Source organism: Microcaecilia unicolor, chromosome 2 (genome assembly GCF_901765095.1).
Source record: "Microcaecilia unicolor chromosome 2, aMicUni1.1, whole genome shotgun sequence".
NCBI classification, from domain to species: Eukaryota; Metazoa; Chordata; class Amphibia; order Gymnophiona; family Siphonopidae; genus Microcaecilia; species Microcaecilia unicolor.
Genome location: NC_044032.1, coordinates 405,511,121 through 405,524,306, shown reverse-complemented (window position 1 = coordinate 405,524,306; position 13,186 = coordinate 405,511,121). Strand labels below are relative to the sequence as shown.

Below are 13,186 nucleotides of genomic sequence, written 5' to 3'. Positions count from 1 at the left end.
CCACCGGAGGGAATGGCGGATGACCTCCTCGTAGTCTCCCAGTGGTCACCAACCCCCTCCCACACTAAAAAAATAAAAATAAAAACCTTTTTTACCAGCCTGTATGCCAGCCTCAAATGTCATACCCAGCTCCCTGACAGCAGTATGCAAGTCCCTGGAGCAGTTTTTAATGGGTGCAGTGCACTTCAGGCAGGCAGACCCAGGTCCATCCCCCCCTACCTTTTACACTTGTGGTGCTAAGTGTTGAGCCCTCCAAACCCCCCCCCCCCAAAACCCACTGTACCCACATGTAGGTGCCCCCCTTTACCCATAAGGGCTGTGGTAATGGTGTAGAGTTGTGGGGAGTGGGTTTGGGGGGGATTTGGGGGGGGGCTCAGCACACAAGGTAAGGGAGCTATGCACCTGGGAGCTTTTTCTGAAGTCCACTGCAGTGCCCCCTAGGGTGCCCGGTTGGTGTCCTGGCATGTGAGAAGGACCAGTGCACTATGAATGCTGGCTGCTCCCATGACCAAATGCCTTGGATTTCGCCGGGTTTGAGATGGCAGGATTTTTTTCCATTATTGCTGAAAAACAAAATCAGCCATCTCAAACCCGGCGAACTCTGGCATTTGGTCGGGCTAAACCGTATTATCGAAAAAAAAGATGGCCGGCCATCTTTTTTAAAAATACGGTTCCGGCCAGCTGTTGCGCCGCCACCAAAATAGATCGCCAGCGATCTATTTCGCAGACGACGTTCGATTATTACCCTCTTTGACTCCATATAGAGAAGCATATTGTTTCCTGGGTGATTTAAAAGTAGAATAAATATTCTGTCAACTCCACAAACACAGTAGTCAAAAGACAAAAAAAAAAGAGTAGATACTTGGAAACTTCTTCTAATCTTCTTTTTTCTTGAGTGGGAGTGGGGCTCCTACTCCATATGCCAGTCCAAAATTGGCAAGCTCCTCTGTCAAAATTCTCTCTTCTTTATTTCACAACAGGAAACTCCTCCTGGAACCTACAAAACCAGTTCATCACAATTCTAAGTTTGCAGGTTTATTAAAGGCTTATATCCCGCCCATCATAGTAGTATCTGGGCGGCTTTTAGGAAGAAGGTAGAGAGAGCAGAGTGACAGACTGTGAGGGAAGGGGGGGAAAATACAATGTTTCTCTCAAGTTTCTTTGAACCACAAAGGAACGCCAAATAAAAAATATCCCAAACTTGAATATTAGGGGATGTGCATTCGTTTGAAATGGCATAGGAAATGTACACCATTCAAGAATAGCATGCACTTTGGAAGAATGGTATGTGTTGTTGAGAACTTGACTACCCAATACAAAATTCCTTTTAAAACAAATCCAAACAAATAAGAAAAATGAAAACAACAAGACAAAGAGAATGAAACAAACAAAAATTTCCAATGTACATCCCTACGAAATGTACTTTCTGGCATGCAAGGCACTTCCTAACCTGGGCCATCTTCCTCTGAGGCAGACTTAGGCTTGAATGAAAGAAACATGTTTCATGGCCCCTACTCTAGCTGACTCCAACCTTCACTAGCTAGAGGACTCCAGCAGCCCCAACTATTTTTTCTTAGGGTGAAAAGGAGGTAAAAGATCACTACCTCTCAACTTTTCCTTTGACTAGGGACCAGTGGCCATGACCCACCAACCTGGGTAGCTTGTCAGAAAGGAGGCAAAGACAACTTTTCTCTCATAAACTTCTCGCTTTATACTTTTAATAACATCAATAACTCCTCCCCTGGCATATATCCTAGTTAGGAAAGCCAGAAAATCAGTTCTACATAATTTCTAATTCTTTTAAACCTTTGTGAGGGCAAGTGATACCCCTGCATCACAGTAGCACATTTCAGGCCATCAGCACTTGAATTAAAACTGAGGCAAATACATAGGGGGCAATTCTATAAAGTGGTGCATCAAAGGGGCCATTAATTGGCAGGCACTATTCTATAAGGTAGTCCCTAAGTACCATAGTGCCTAACTGCAAGGGAGAGCTTATACATGGGCAGGGCATGAACATGTTTCTCAGGGACATGTATAGCTTATAGAAAACGACTGCATACATATTATGTCTTATGTGTTATAGGGCACTGTCACTTCTAAGGTAGTGGGGGCCCAGCAGGGGGGAGAGGGGGGGAGAGGGGGTTAGATGCACATTTTGCAGAGCTGACATATTACAGTTAATAAATTCAGGAAAAAAATACTTTTTTTTTCTCACTTTGTGATCCGAGTATTGCTGTGGCCCCACTGTCTCTCTTCTGCTTTTCTCTAGTTTTTCTTAAGGGTCTCCAGTCCTTTTGACATTTCTTGTCTCTCTATATCCAGCAGTCATCTTTTTGGATGTTTGTATCCCCTTATCCATCTTGTCCAGCATCTACCCTCTGTGTCCCTGTCCCTATCCCTTTTCTCCCCCCATGTTCAGTATGTGTTCTCTGTGTTTCTATCTTACTCTGTCAGGCATCCTACTCTGTGCCCCTATCCCTCCCCTTGTGTCCAGTATTGCCCCTCTGTGTCCCTGTCCCTGTGTTCTTTCCACGGTCAGCATGTCTTCTGTGTGCCTGCTCCTCCCCATGTCCAGTGTCTGTCACTCTTTTCCCCTGGTTCAGTCTTTCTCTATCTCTTCACCCCCCCCCCCCCCCCCCCAGTCCAGCATCTCCCCCTTTGCTCCAGATTTCTCTCTCTCTTCCCTCTGTGCCCCTAGCCCTGGTAAAGCATCTTTCCTTTCTCTTCCCCCTCAGGTCTCTCTCTCTTTTCCCTCTGCTCTCCCCCCAAGTTCTGTATCTCTCCCCTCTGCCTTCTCCACCAGTTCAACATCTCTCCCTTCCTTCAACCTCCCCTCTCCCCCTCCCCCCCCCCCCCGTGCCGAGGTTCAACATCGCTCCAGCTCCACCGACCCCCCCCCCCCCCCCCCACACACACACACCACCAGTCCTCCATAGACTGCAGCAGGTCATGGCAGAGAAAGCACTGAAAGCTGCTTCTCTGGCTGGCAGAGCCTTTCCGTTGCCATGTCCTACCATCAGGCAATTGTATCAGAGAGCCAGAATGTGTCAGAGGTAAAGCTCTGCTGGCCGAAGCGTCAGCCTTTAGCGTTATTTGTGCCACAACCTGCTGCAGCATGTGTAGGACTGTTGTGGGATGGGGAAGAAGCTGGAGTGATGCTGAACCTCGACATGGGAGGAAGGGAGGTGTTTAGGAAGGGATAGGGTTACCATATTTTGTCCCCCCAAAAGGAGGGTGCATGCCCCGCCCCTTTCATGCCCGCCCCACCCCTTTCACGCCCTTGCTCTGCCCCTGTCACATTTTCCCCTCCCCCTGACACACACCCCGTCACTCCCCCTCCCCGTCACCCCCCTCCCCTTACTACTTCCCTGATGGTCTAGTGACCTCTTCGGGGCAGGAAAGAGCCCCCTCTTTCCTGCCCGGAGCGCTGCCCTGCATGCATACTTTCTGTTCGTGATCTTGGCGCTGATTCAAAATGACCGCCGAGAGTTGAAGTCTCGCGAGGTCACTTCAACTCTTGGCGGCCATTTTGAATCGGTGCCGCGATCACAAACAGGAAAGATGCATGCAGGGCAGCGCTCCGGGCAAGAAAGAGGGTGCTCTTTCCTGCCTCGGTCGGAAGAGGTCACTAGACCATCAGGGCAGTAGTAAGTAAGGGGAGGGGAGGCTAGCAAAAAGAGGACATGTCCGGGTAAATCCGGACATATGGTAACCCTAGGAAGGGAGAGATGCTGAAATGGCCAAGGGAGACTTGGAGGAGAGCAGAGGGAAAAGAGAGCGAAAGAAGGAGTTGGAGATGCAGCTGCAATGGCACCTATGCCATAAGGACTGTAGGAGGAAGAGCAGAACCCTTAATACCAGCACTGCAAGCACATTCAATATTGGCAGGTTAGCATTGTTCAGCGGCTCAGCATCGGGAAGTGATCCTGTGATCACTGACTAAGCTCACAATGCCAGCCATGCTCCTGCTACTCAGGGCCATGCCTAGGGTCTCTGGTGCCCCCCTGCAGACTATCAGTTGGCGCCCCCCCCCCCCCCCCCCCCCCGTCCAGCAGAGCAGGAACAGAAGGGAGCAGGCAAGTAAGCCGGACCTCAGGAAAAAATAGCACTGTATGTATCCCTCATTGATAAGTCTCTGACTCTAAAGTTTAGCAATTTCATTAAAGCAAAATATATTTTCACACATCACATCCTACCCAAGGAGAATGTTTTATATATGTCACCCGTCTGTGGTAAAACTTCACACAGTATCAAAAACCTCTAATATGTAGTCGTGCCAGCAGAGGAAACTAACTGTGCTCAGCTCACAAGAGACAGAGTGAACATAAAATAAAACTTCATTTTTAAAAGATAATATCGGATGAATGCATAAAGGTGAATATGAATTCCTGTGAATGGAATCAATTTGATTTACAATAAATCCAGATACTACTCCCTCATATATATAACAAAAAATTATTTAAGTGGAATGGAATTATTTGACTGTACTGGTAAACAGAAAGAAATACTCTATTGCATTCTAATCTCCTTTGCACCAAAGGATATAATTCAGATCAAACATTTATCTCTGATCAACTATCTCAGATCAAATATTTATTCCAGATCAAATATTAAGGTTTCCTTGCTTACAGTCACTTAAATCTACCTAGCCTTTATATAGCTTATAGGATTTAAACACTCTTAAACTGAAATTCACCCTTTTCTATTCTTCATAAACTTCAAGTAATCCTGAAATATTCAGATCCTTTTTCACTAGAGAAACCTCAAACTTCAATCTCCACCAATCTCTTTTCACTTATATTTTCTCATTTACCACAATCAGGCACTCTTTTATAACTTCAGTCAACAAACACAGGAAGTCACAGCTGGATGTCTCTCTTGGCAAAGGACAGCTCTCACTCTGTTCACTTCCCGGGCAGATTTCTTAACAGAAGCTGATCATCCAATCAGAGAGCGCTATTTGAATGCAGATTAACATACAGACACTCATGGGAATGTTTAGTGAAAAACACCGGACTAATTTGCATATGATTTACACAAATCTGAGCATATGACAACCAAGTACAGACTCCCAGCACCTGAATTCTGCAATTAGATTTAAGGCAAATACTTTTAAAACTTATTTTTAGCACTTTTAAAATTTCAGGTTCTCTTTAATTTGAATGCTGTTTCAAGCTCTGAAACTCACCCTGACTGAGGAGCTAGCCCCAAACCGAAGTATAAATAGCAATCTGGTTGTATTCTCACGTAACTTGAAGAGCGTGCCTGCCTCAATTAATACTGCTCCTTTGCATGAAAAGGGGAGGGCAGCGGAGATAGGAGAATCACAAGTTCAGGTGAAAGATTTTGCAAGTGAGCAGACGAATGGCAGGGCAGTGGCGCCCCTCGAAGGCAAGCGCCCCCCTGCGGCGCTTACTGCATCAGCACGGCCCTGCTGCTACTCCTCCTGTAGTTTTCATGCTGGTGTGGTGCTGCAGCTGCTGCGCCCAATTTATTTTCAGTTGCCAGGCCCTAGGGATCCCTGCAAGCTACAGTATAATTCAAGAATTGTGCAATCCAGCTAGGGAGTGAGTTCTAAACCAAAAGAGGAGGGGCCCAGGATCCCAAGCCTCCCCCCTTCGTCAGCACAATATTACTTAAAGGTATATTCTGTGCTACTCTTCACCTTCAAATTTATCTTTACAACCTACTTTTATCGGTAGTTCAAAATGGGGAACAATAAAATCACATTAAAATGAGAAAATTCAGCCTCCCCTAGCTTTATAATATATATGGATTAAGGCAACTGAAAGTAAAATAGATAAAGCATTTAGGGTTAATGATTTTGTGTGTGTGTGTTTTTTTTTCTAAATTTCATTTACTTATTGGGATTGTCTTCATCAGGTCAACACCAATCTCACTAATGAACCATAAAAGAGATTAAGCAGAAGAATGGAAATCAACCAATCTCCCAGTAAGTATTGTTGGAAAAACCCTACCCAGTACTCCTTATCAAGCCATTAGAAATGCTATGAGCTCTGTAGCCATAATGAGAACAGTTCTATAAAGGGAACCTGTACACCTACCCCCGGATTCTATATATGGCAACTAAAGTTGCACACGCAAATCAGCGTACATTGCTGATATGCACATGCAACTTGTTTAACAAGCTAATCAGCGTTGGAATTGGCCACTTACAAGCAATTATCGGCACTAATTAGAATTTAAGCGTGCAACTGTCTAAGCGTATGTTGTAAAATGGTGCACCTAAATCCTAATGCACAGATCACAAAAGGAGGTGTGGCCATGGGAGGGTCATGTGCAGGTCATAGGCATTCCTGAAAATTACATGCACTGTTACAGAATATGCCCGATCCGCACTTAAATGAGACACAGGCATTTGCACCAGATTATAGTTGACGTAAATGGCTATGCCTAAAGTTTAGTCACAGGGATGGCCACTATGGATATTCTATAAACCGTGCCCAACGTTAGACAAGGCTTATAGAATACTACTAAGGGCAGATTTTTTCAGCACCATAGATAGAATCTGTCCCTTAGAGGGTGCCTAATTTGAACCTATTCTGTAAAAGAAAAGAAGCCTCTATCTTCCTTTATAGAATCCTAGTACAATTGGGCATATACACATGTATGTGGATAGATATGATCACTGATGTAAATGCTTGCACCTAGAATTGGGAGATACACACATAACTCTCACTATTTTAGAAGTTACGGGTGTAAGTGTGAGTCCTGCCCATGCTCTGCCTAGACTCTGATCTTGTGAATACCCACTTGTCAAATACATGCTTTCAAAAATGTACACATACTTATAAAACAGTGCTTAGTCATTTTTGTTTTTTTTTTGTTTGAGCATTTATGTGCATATGTTTATTTATTAACTTTTTAAAAAAATTTATTTTATTGAGCTTGTTATACCGCAAGGTGCGTCTATACAGTTTACAAGTAAGACTAAAAAGAAAAATAGAAATGATGGTGGAGGAGGTAGAATCAGAGAAAGGGGAGTGTGACGAAACAGTGGGATTCTCTGTCTATAAACTGTATTGTTTTGCTGATATATGTGTTTCTCCTGGTTGGCCAGCAGATGGCGATTGTTTTCTTTAAAGCTGTACCAAAAGTGATTGTTTCCCCCCGCCTAACTGAGGTAATTAGTCAGTCTCATTTTGGAAGTAGAGGGGGAAAGACCTCTCTGCTGAGACCCTGTGATCAGTTATATTCTGTAACTGGTGACAGGCTATATTTCCTGTACTTCACAGGCATTATTCAGGTAGTGATAAAATGTTTAGATAGTTTATAATTAATCCTTTTTCAGTTACCTGTTATTGAGGGGCATTTTCGAAAGAAACGTCTAAGTTGGAATTTGGACATCTTTGTAAAACGTCCAAATTCGGAGGCAGGGAAAAGATCATTTTCGAAAAAAGATGGACGTCCATCTTTGTTTTCAAAAATACTATGGACGTCCTTGGATGTGGATGTCTTTGTTTTTCTGCCATTTTCAAACACAAAGACGTCTAAATGCAAGATGTCCAAAACAGAGGAGGAGTGGTTTAATGGTTAGTGCAGTGGGCTTTGATCATGGCAACATGGGTTCAATTCCTACTGCTGCTCCTTGAGACTTTGGGCAAGCCAAATACAGAGAGGGCATTTTTAGATATGATATCTAAGTCTGAATTTGGACGTTTTTTTGTAAAACGTCCAAAATCAGAACAGGAAAGGTCATTTTCTACAAAAAAAAGTCTATCTTTTCCTTTTGAAAGTGCTGTTTGGAAAAATGGTTTGTGATTTGGGGGAATAAGGGGAGGTGATCCATGAGTCCCTCCAGTGGTCATCTGGTCATTTGGGGCACCTCTTGTTTGAAGTAGAGGAGTAGCCTAGTGGTTAGTGCAGCAGACTTTGATCCTAGCGAAGTGGGTTCAATCTCCACTATAGCTATTCATTATAAAAACAGGTCTAGCTCTAAACGTCTAAGTTTTAGTCCTGGACATCTTTGTTTTGTTCCATTATTGCTGGAAGACGTCCATGTCTTAGGAACACCCAAGTCCCACCTTGAACAAACCCCTGGCATGCCCCCTTGAGATTTGGACGTCCTTCTGACGGACTGCAGTTGGAGACGTCCAAAATCAGGTTTCGATTATACCGATTTGGACCTTCCTGGGAGATGGATGTCCATGTTCCGATTTATGTCGAAAAATGGACATCCATCTCTTTTGAAAATGAGCCCGATTGTGTGCTTTTTTTTTTCCATCTGTTTTATAGTTCACTGTTCAATAATGTATGAGAATAAATGTAATTGTTTGTTCACTCTGCTTGTCTGGACTGACTAAGAATCAATGGGGCGAATTAAATTGGATTGTGGATTGTGGTTTGGGTCTGTGAGTGCTTTCTGGGAACTGTGGGACCCCTGGGAGTGTGGCATCCAGTAACCTAGAAATCACTGGGAACTAATTTGAAAGCAGGAGACTCTCCCAGAGGCGGTTGTGACCCAGTCGCTGGGAGGAGGATGTTAGCGTAGAGCAAAAGCATCAGGTGCAGTCGGACCTGAGCAGTGCTGAGGACACACCCTACATGTGGCCACAGGGTTAGCCTCAGTTGGGTGACTAGGCGTTTCATAACAGGGAGGCAGAAGGAAAGAGAAAGAAGAGGTTTATGGTAGTAAGGTGCCAAAAGCTTTTGAGAAAAGATGTGCCTTTGAAGAACTTCTTTAATAGGTTCATGGAGGGTTGAGATTTGATATGTTGAGTGAAGTGTGTTCCAAAGTTTAGGTCCTATATAACTAAATGCAGTTTCTTGAGAAATAAGTGTAGGGCTGAGAGTGAAGGGAGGGTGAGTAAATTGCTGGAGGCTGACCGGAGGGAACAGGAGAGGATGTAAGGAATGAGCAGGTTGCTAATGTAGGATGGGGCAGAGGGACAGCAGCACTTGTAGACCATGCATATATCTGCCTATATTTGGATTAGTTATGTGCATATTTGCCTGGTAAATATTAGCACCTTGTTTATAAATTTAGGCGTGGGGTTATTCTATAAAGAGCTGTCTAGTTTTAGGCAGCAAGAACACATTTGAATACCAATATTCTAGTCAGTTATGTACATATGGGGACATAGGATTGCTTAAATGAGCAGTTGCCGTATATGCTGTATTCTAATATTTGATGATCCATGCTTTGCAGGAGGCAATCACATAATCAGAGTTTGGGCAGATTGTGGGTTAGGCACACATTTCTAAGGGTAATTTAAAAAATATAATCTATGCACATTCTTTCACAGTCAGTCAACTTAGTGAAGACATACAAAATATCAGTAAATATGGCTCTTCAAATCAGTGTTTGATAATAACTGCAGAGGCAGTCAATTATAGTGGAAACATCTACATATATAATTCTGAGTGAAAAAAGTGGACATTCAGTATAAAAATTTGATGGGAAAGCACCAACCAGTACTAAGTACTACATACCAGCGATTGCAGGACCCCAAAAGGTCTCACCCGCTACAGTGTACATACCGTCATAATAAACTTACATCCTTGTGTTCCACAAATATGGTGAAAAAGAAAGACTTCACACTGTAGTGTTTCAAACCCACAAGTAATGTGATTTAACATGCCCAAATCAAAATGCTAGAAACCACACAAAATCTCCCTAATGGAATGTTTTTTGGTAAACACAACCAAATACACTACAAAACCAAAAATAAGAACTAACTGTCTGCAAATAGCAATGATGTGATATAATCTTATACTTGTATCAGGGAACCCTCGGAAGATACCACTTAAAAAGACAATGTCATAAAATCTTTTGCCTAGTGGCATAGCATCTCTTCATTGGGCTATCCCTTAATTCATTTTTTTGTAAGTGCTATTGCAAACACATAAAAGTGCTCAAACTATATGTGCTCTAAATAATAAACTTATCTTATCTTTGAAGCCGTGTCCATGTCTCTTAATGCTAAAATCCACTTGGGCTTCCCCTGATTGCGCCCGACACCGCGGGTTTCAATACTTTCATCAGGGACTCGGGTTAATTGCCCTCGGCAGATACACAATGACTTGTTAGTTGAAACATCGGCGTTGAATGCTTGTGCTGCACTCTTGCGTTCTTTGTAGGCGCTATTTAAAGGCTACCAACTGCTGTCGCTTCAATGTGACGTCGTTCAGTCCACACACTCCACACCACATAATGGTCCAGATAGGTTTATGTTGACTCCAAATCAAATCAAAATGCTAACAGTAAGGGCCCTGTTTACTAAGCAGCGCTTAGCAGTGCTAGCGTTTTTAGCGTGTCTTTAGCATTTAATGCGGGCTAAAGACGCTAGCGTGTCTTAGTAAACAGGGCCCTAAATGTCCAGATAAAACTGAATGAATAGTTCAAATAATACTGAAACAATAACCCAAACAGACTTATTGTAATCAATCCATCAATGTGGGACATTCACAGGCAGTACAAAAATGGACCCAACAAGCCTTGCTTCACTTCTTCAGGAGTCCAATAGTTATTATAATCCGCTTACACAGCCCCTTGCCAGAACAATCCAAAATCCTGAAGCAAAGAATGCCTTCTTGAACCTTCGAAGCACAGTAGCATTTATAGTGCACCAGGTTTAAGCCTGTAAGTCCTCGCACCTAAAATATAGGTATTCAGAAGCGGAGCCAGGTTGCGCCAGGTTGGTGCGGGGGAAGCGAGAGTGGACTTCCGCCGGCGCACATTTTCAGTGCAACATGACAAGAAAAAATAGACACCGGCAGAGCTCCATTTGGGGGAGCAGTCGCTCCCCTGGCGTCCCACTTAACTACGCCACTGCTGGTATTCTATAAAGAAGCTGTTAAAATTCTTGGTGTTACCTTTGACTGTTGACTGTCCTTGAAGCCTCAGATTGACTCTGCTGTCCGTTCTGCCTTTTTTGCTCTCCATCGCATTTGTCCTGTGGCTCCCTACTTGATCCTTCTGTTATACGCACCCTCCTCCTTTCCCTTATCTCCCACATAGACTATTGCAACTCACTCTATGCTGGTCTCCCGCTTCAGTCTTTTAAACGTCTTTAACTTGTTCAGTCTACACCATAAAAATTCTCCACGCCGCATGTTTTTTTAACCATATCACCCCTCCCCCCCATTTCTTTGTTCTGAGCATTGGCTTCCCGTTTCTGCCCACATTAAATTCAAGCTTCTTTGTCTTGCTTTCAAGTCTCGCCTCTCTTCAGCCCAACCCTATCTTTCTTCCCTTTTTACTCCCGATGTTCCTTCATGCTCCCTCTGTTCCTCCTCTGGTAACCTTTTTACCATCCCCTCTCTCCCCTCCTTCCATCTTTCAATATCCCGAGAGGCCAGGTTCAGCTGTCTGGTTCCCTCTCTCTGGAACTCTTTGCCATCTTACATCTGCTTAGAAACCTGTTACCCCAAGTTCAAATCATTACTCAAGACTTATCTGTTCACTGACAGGCTCATTTTCAAAGCACTTAGCCTCCCAAAGTTCCATAGAAACCTATGGAACTTAACCTCCCAAAGTGCTTTGAAAATATGCCTCCAAGTCTTCTGGCTCATCCTCTTAGCTCTGGCCCCCTTCCCTTTTGTTTTCACCCCAAACTGTTTTTCATATTGTAAAACATATAGTCACCTCTGTGGATAAATTGCGGTATATGAAGCACTGGAAATAAATAGTTGGTGTAAACCTGTCACGACCCTGGCTGTGATCCCCGCCCCAACCTACCAGAGACATGCCCCATGGTTAGTTCTGGGGCTTCAGGCTGCTCTTTCCATGCAACAGACTGTTGGCACCATGGCTTTCGGTGTGTCGGGACTTCCTATTGCTGGGTGTACCGTTACTGTGCTGCTTTCCCGATGCCAGCCGACGCTGGGCTCCTCTAGGTGTACATGCATGCCTTGGGGCAACATTTAAAGGGCCATGGTGGGAAGATCTCCAGAAACAACTGTTGATGACATCATTGCTAGGGCCCATATAAGGATTCCAGGGACTCTACTATGATGCCTTTGCCTAGTGTGAGTTGCAGCCTTCTTCCAGTCTGAGTCTTCAACCTTGTTCCAGTCTGAGTCTTCAGCCAACTTGTTCCAGTCTTGTTCCAGTTGGCATCCTCTGCCTTGTTTCAGCCAGCTCACCTAGCCCTGGGCCTCTAGGGTACAGTTCCTGTTGTCTAAAATTGTGTGCATAAATTTTAATTAATGCCAATTAATAGCACCCAATTATCGGCACTAATTGGCTTGTTCAGTTAAATTGCATGCGCAAATTGGGGGTGCATCCAAGTTTCCATGTGCAATCTTTAGCATCATATATAGAATTCAGGGGTTTATGTTTGAAAATATAACAGTGAATGCATGCTATAGCTCATAGCAAGACAGGCCCAAAATACTTCTGTTCATTATTTCACAATTTATCGATATATATGACCTTCTGCACAGCCCCTTTTATTTAAAGGTTTTCTCAGGTAGATATTCACCTCATTTTCTTTATGATATTTGCTTTTGGTAATCAACCTGTTGATCAATCCCAAAAATTTGATCACATATTGGTGGCATGAATGGTTAATATGCTGATAATGTTTGATAGTGTATAGGTCTAAAAATAGTGAAAAAGTTTGGGCGTATGTTTTGTCAATAAGAAACAGAAATTTGAAAGTTAATTTTCTAATATATTGGAGTTATTAGTAAGAATGAATAAGGTGGATGAATGTTTAGCTAATGATGTCTTTCTTTATCTTTTAGGGAGAAGATTCCTAAATACTCATTCTTTAATATCAAATTAAAGCCACTACTCAAGCTTTTTAATGTTAGTAGCATAGGTCAGTAAATTTTCCACTGACACTTCTAAGCATTTGTATTCATCAACTTAGAACTTGTTGTTAGAAAAGTAATATGCTTTATAGCTAAAGGTTAGAAGAATTGTCAAGGCCCAATGGTACTGTAATTTGTATATCTTTATGTATCTAGCATGACAAAGTAATTGTTAAAAGAAATTGCTGAACTTATTGTACAAAAGGCCAAACTGAGTCAGCTGTGACAAATGTGATTAATAAATAATTATTAAAGCAAAATGTAGCCTTCTTTCCCAGCAGTTGTGAAAAATACTCTGTAAGTTCAATGTGAGCTGGCCTTAGAGTTGGAGAAGTGGACTGCAGCTGGCTGATTGTGTTGTGCATCCAAGACCATGCATTTGGTTTGTTTGGGTGCCTAATAA

General features: G+C 43.1%; 1 protein-coding gene across 1 annotated transcript in view; it reads left to right on the top strand.

Moving 5' to 3' along the window:
• Positions 1 to 12,907, top strand: part of LOC115462513 (odontogenic ameloblast-associated protein-like) — a 43,427-nt gene extending 30,520 nt beyond the window's left edge. The window contains exons 10-11 of the mRNA XM_030192505.1: positions 5,887 to 5,956; positions 12,715 to 12,907. Of these exons, the coding sequence (XP_030048365.1) occupies positions 5,887 to 5,916 (30 nt within the window). The 3' untranslated portion in view covers positions 5,917 to 5,956; positions 12,715 to 12,907. The remainder of the gene's footprint in view (positions 1 to 5,886; positions 5,957 to 12,714) is intronic.
• Positions 12,908 to 13,186: the final 279 nt, after the last annotated feature.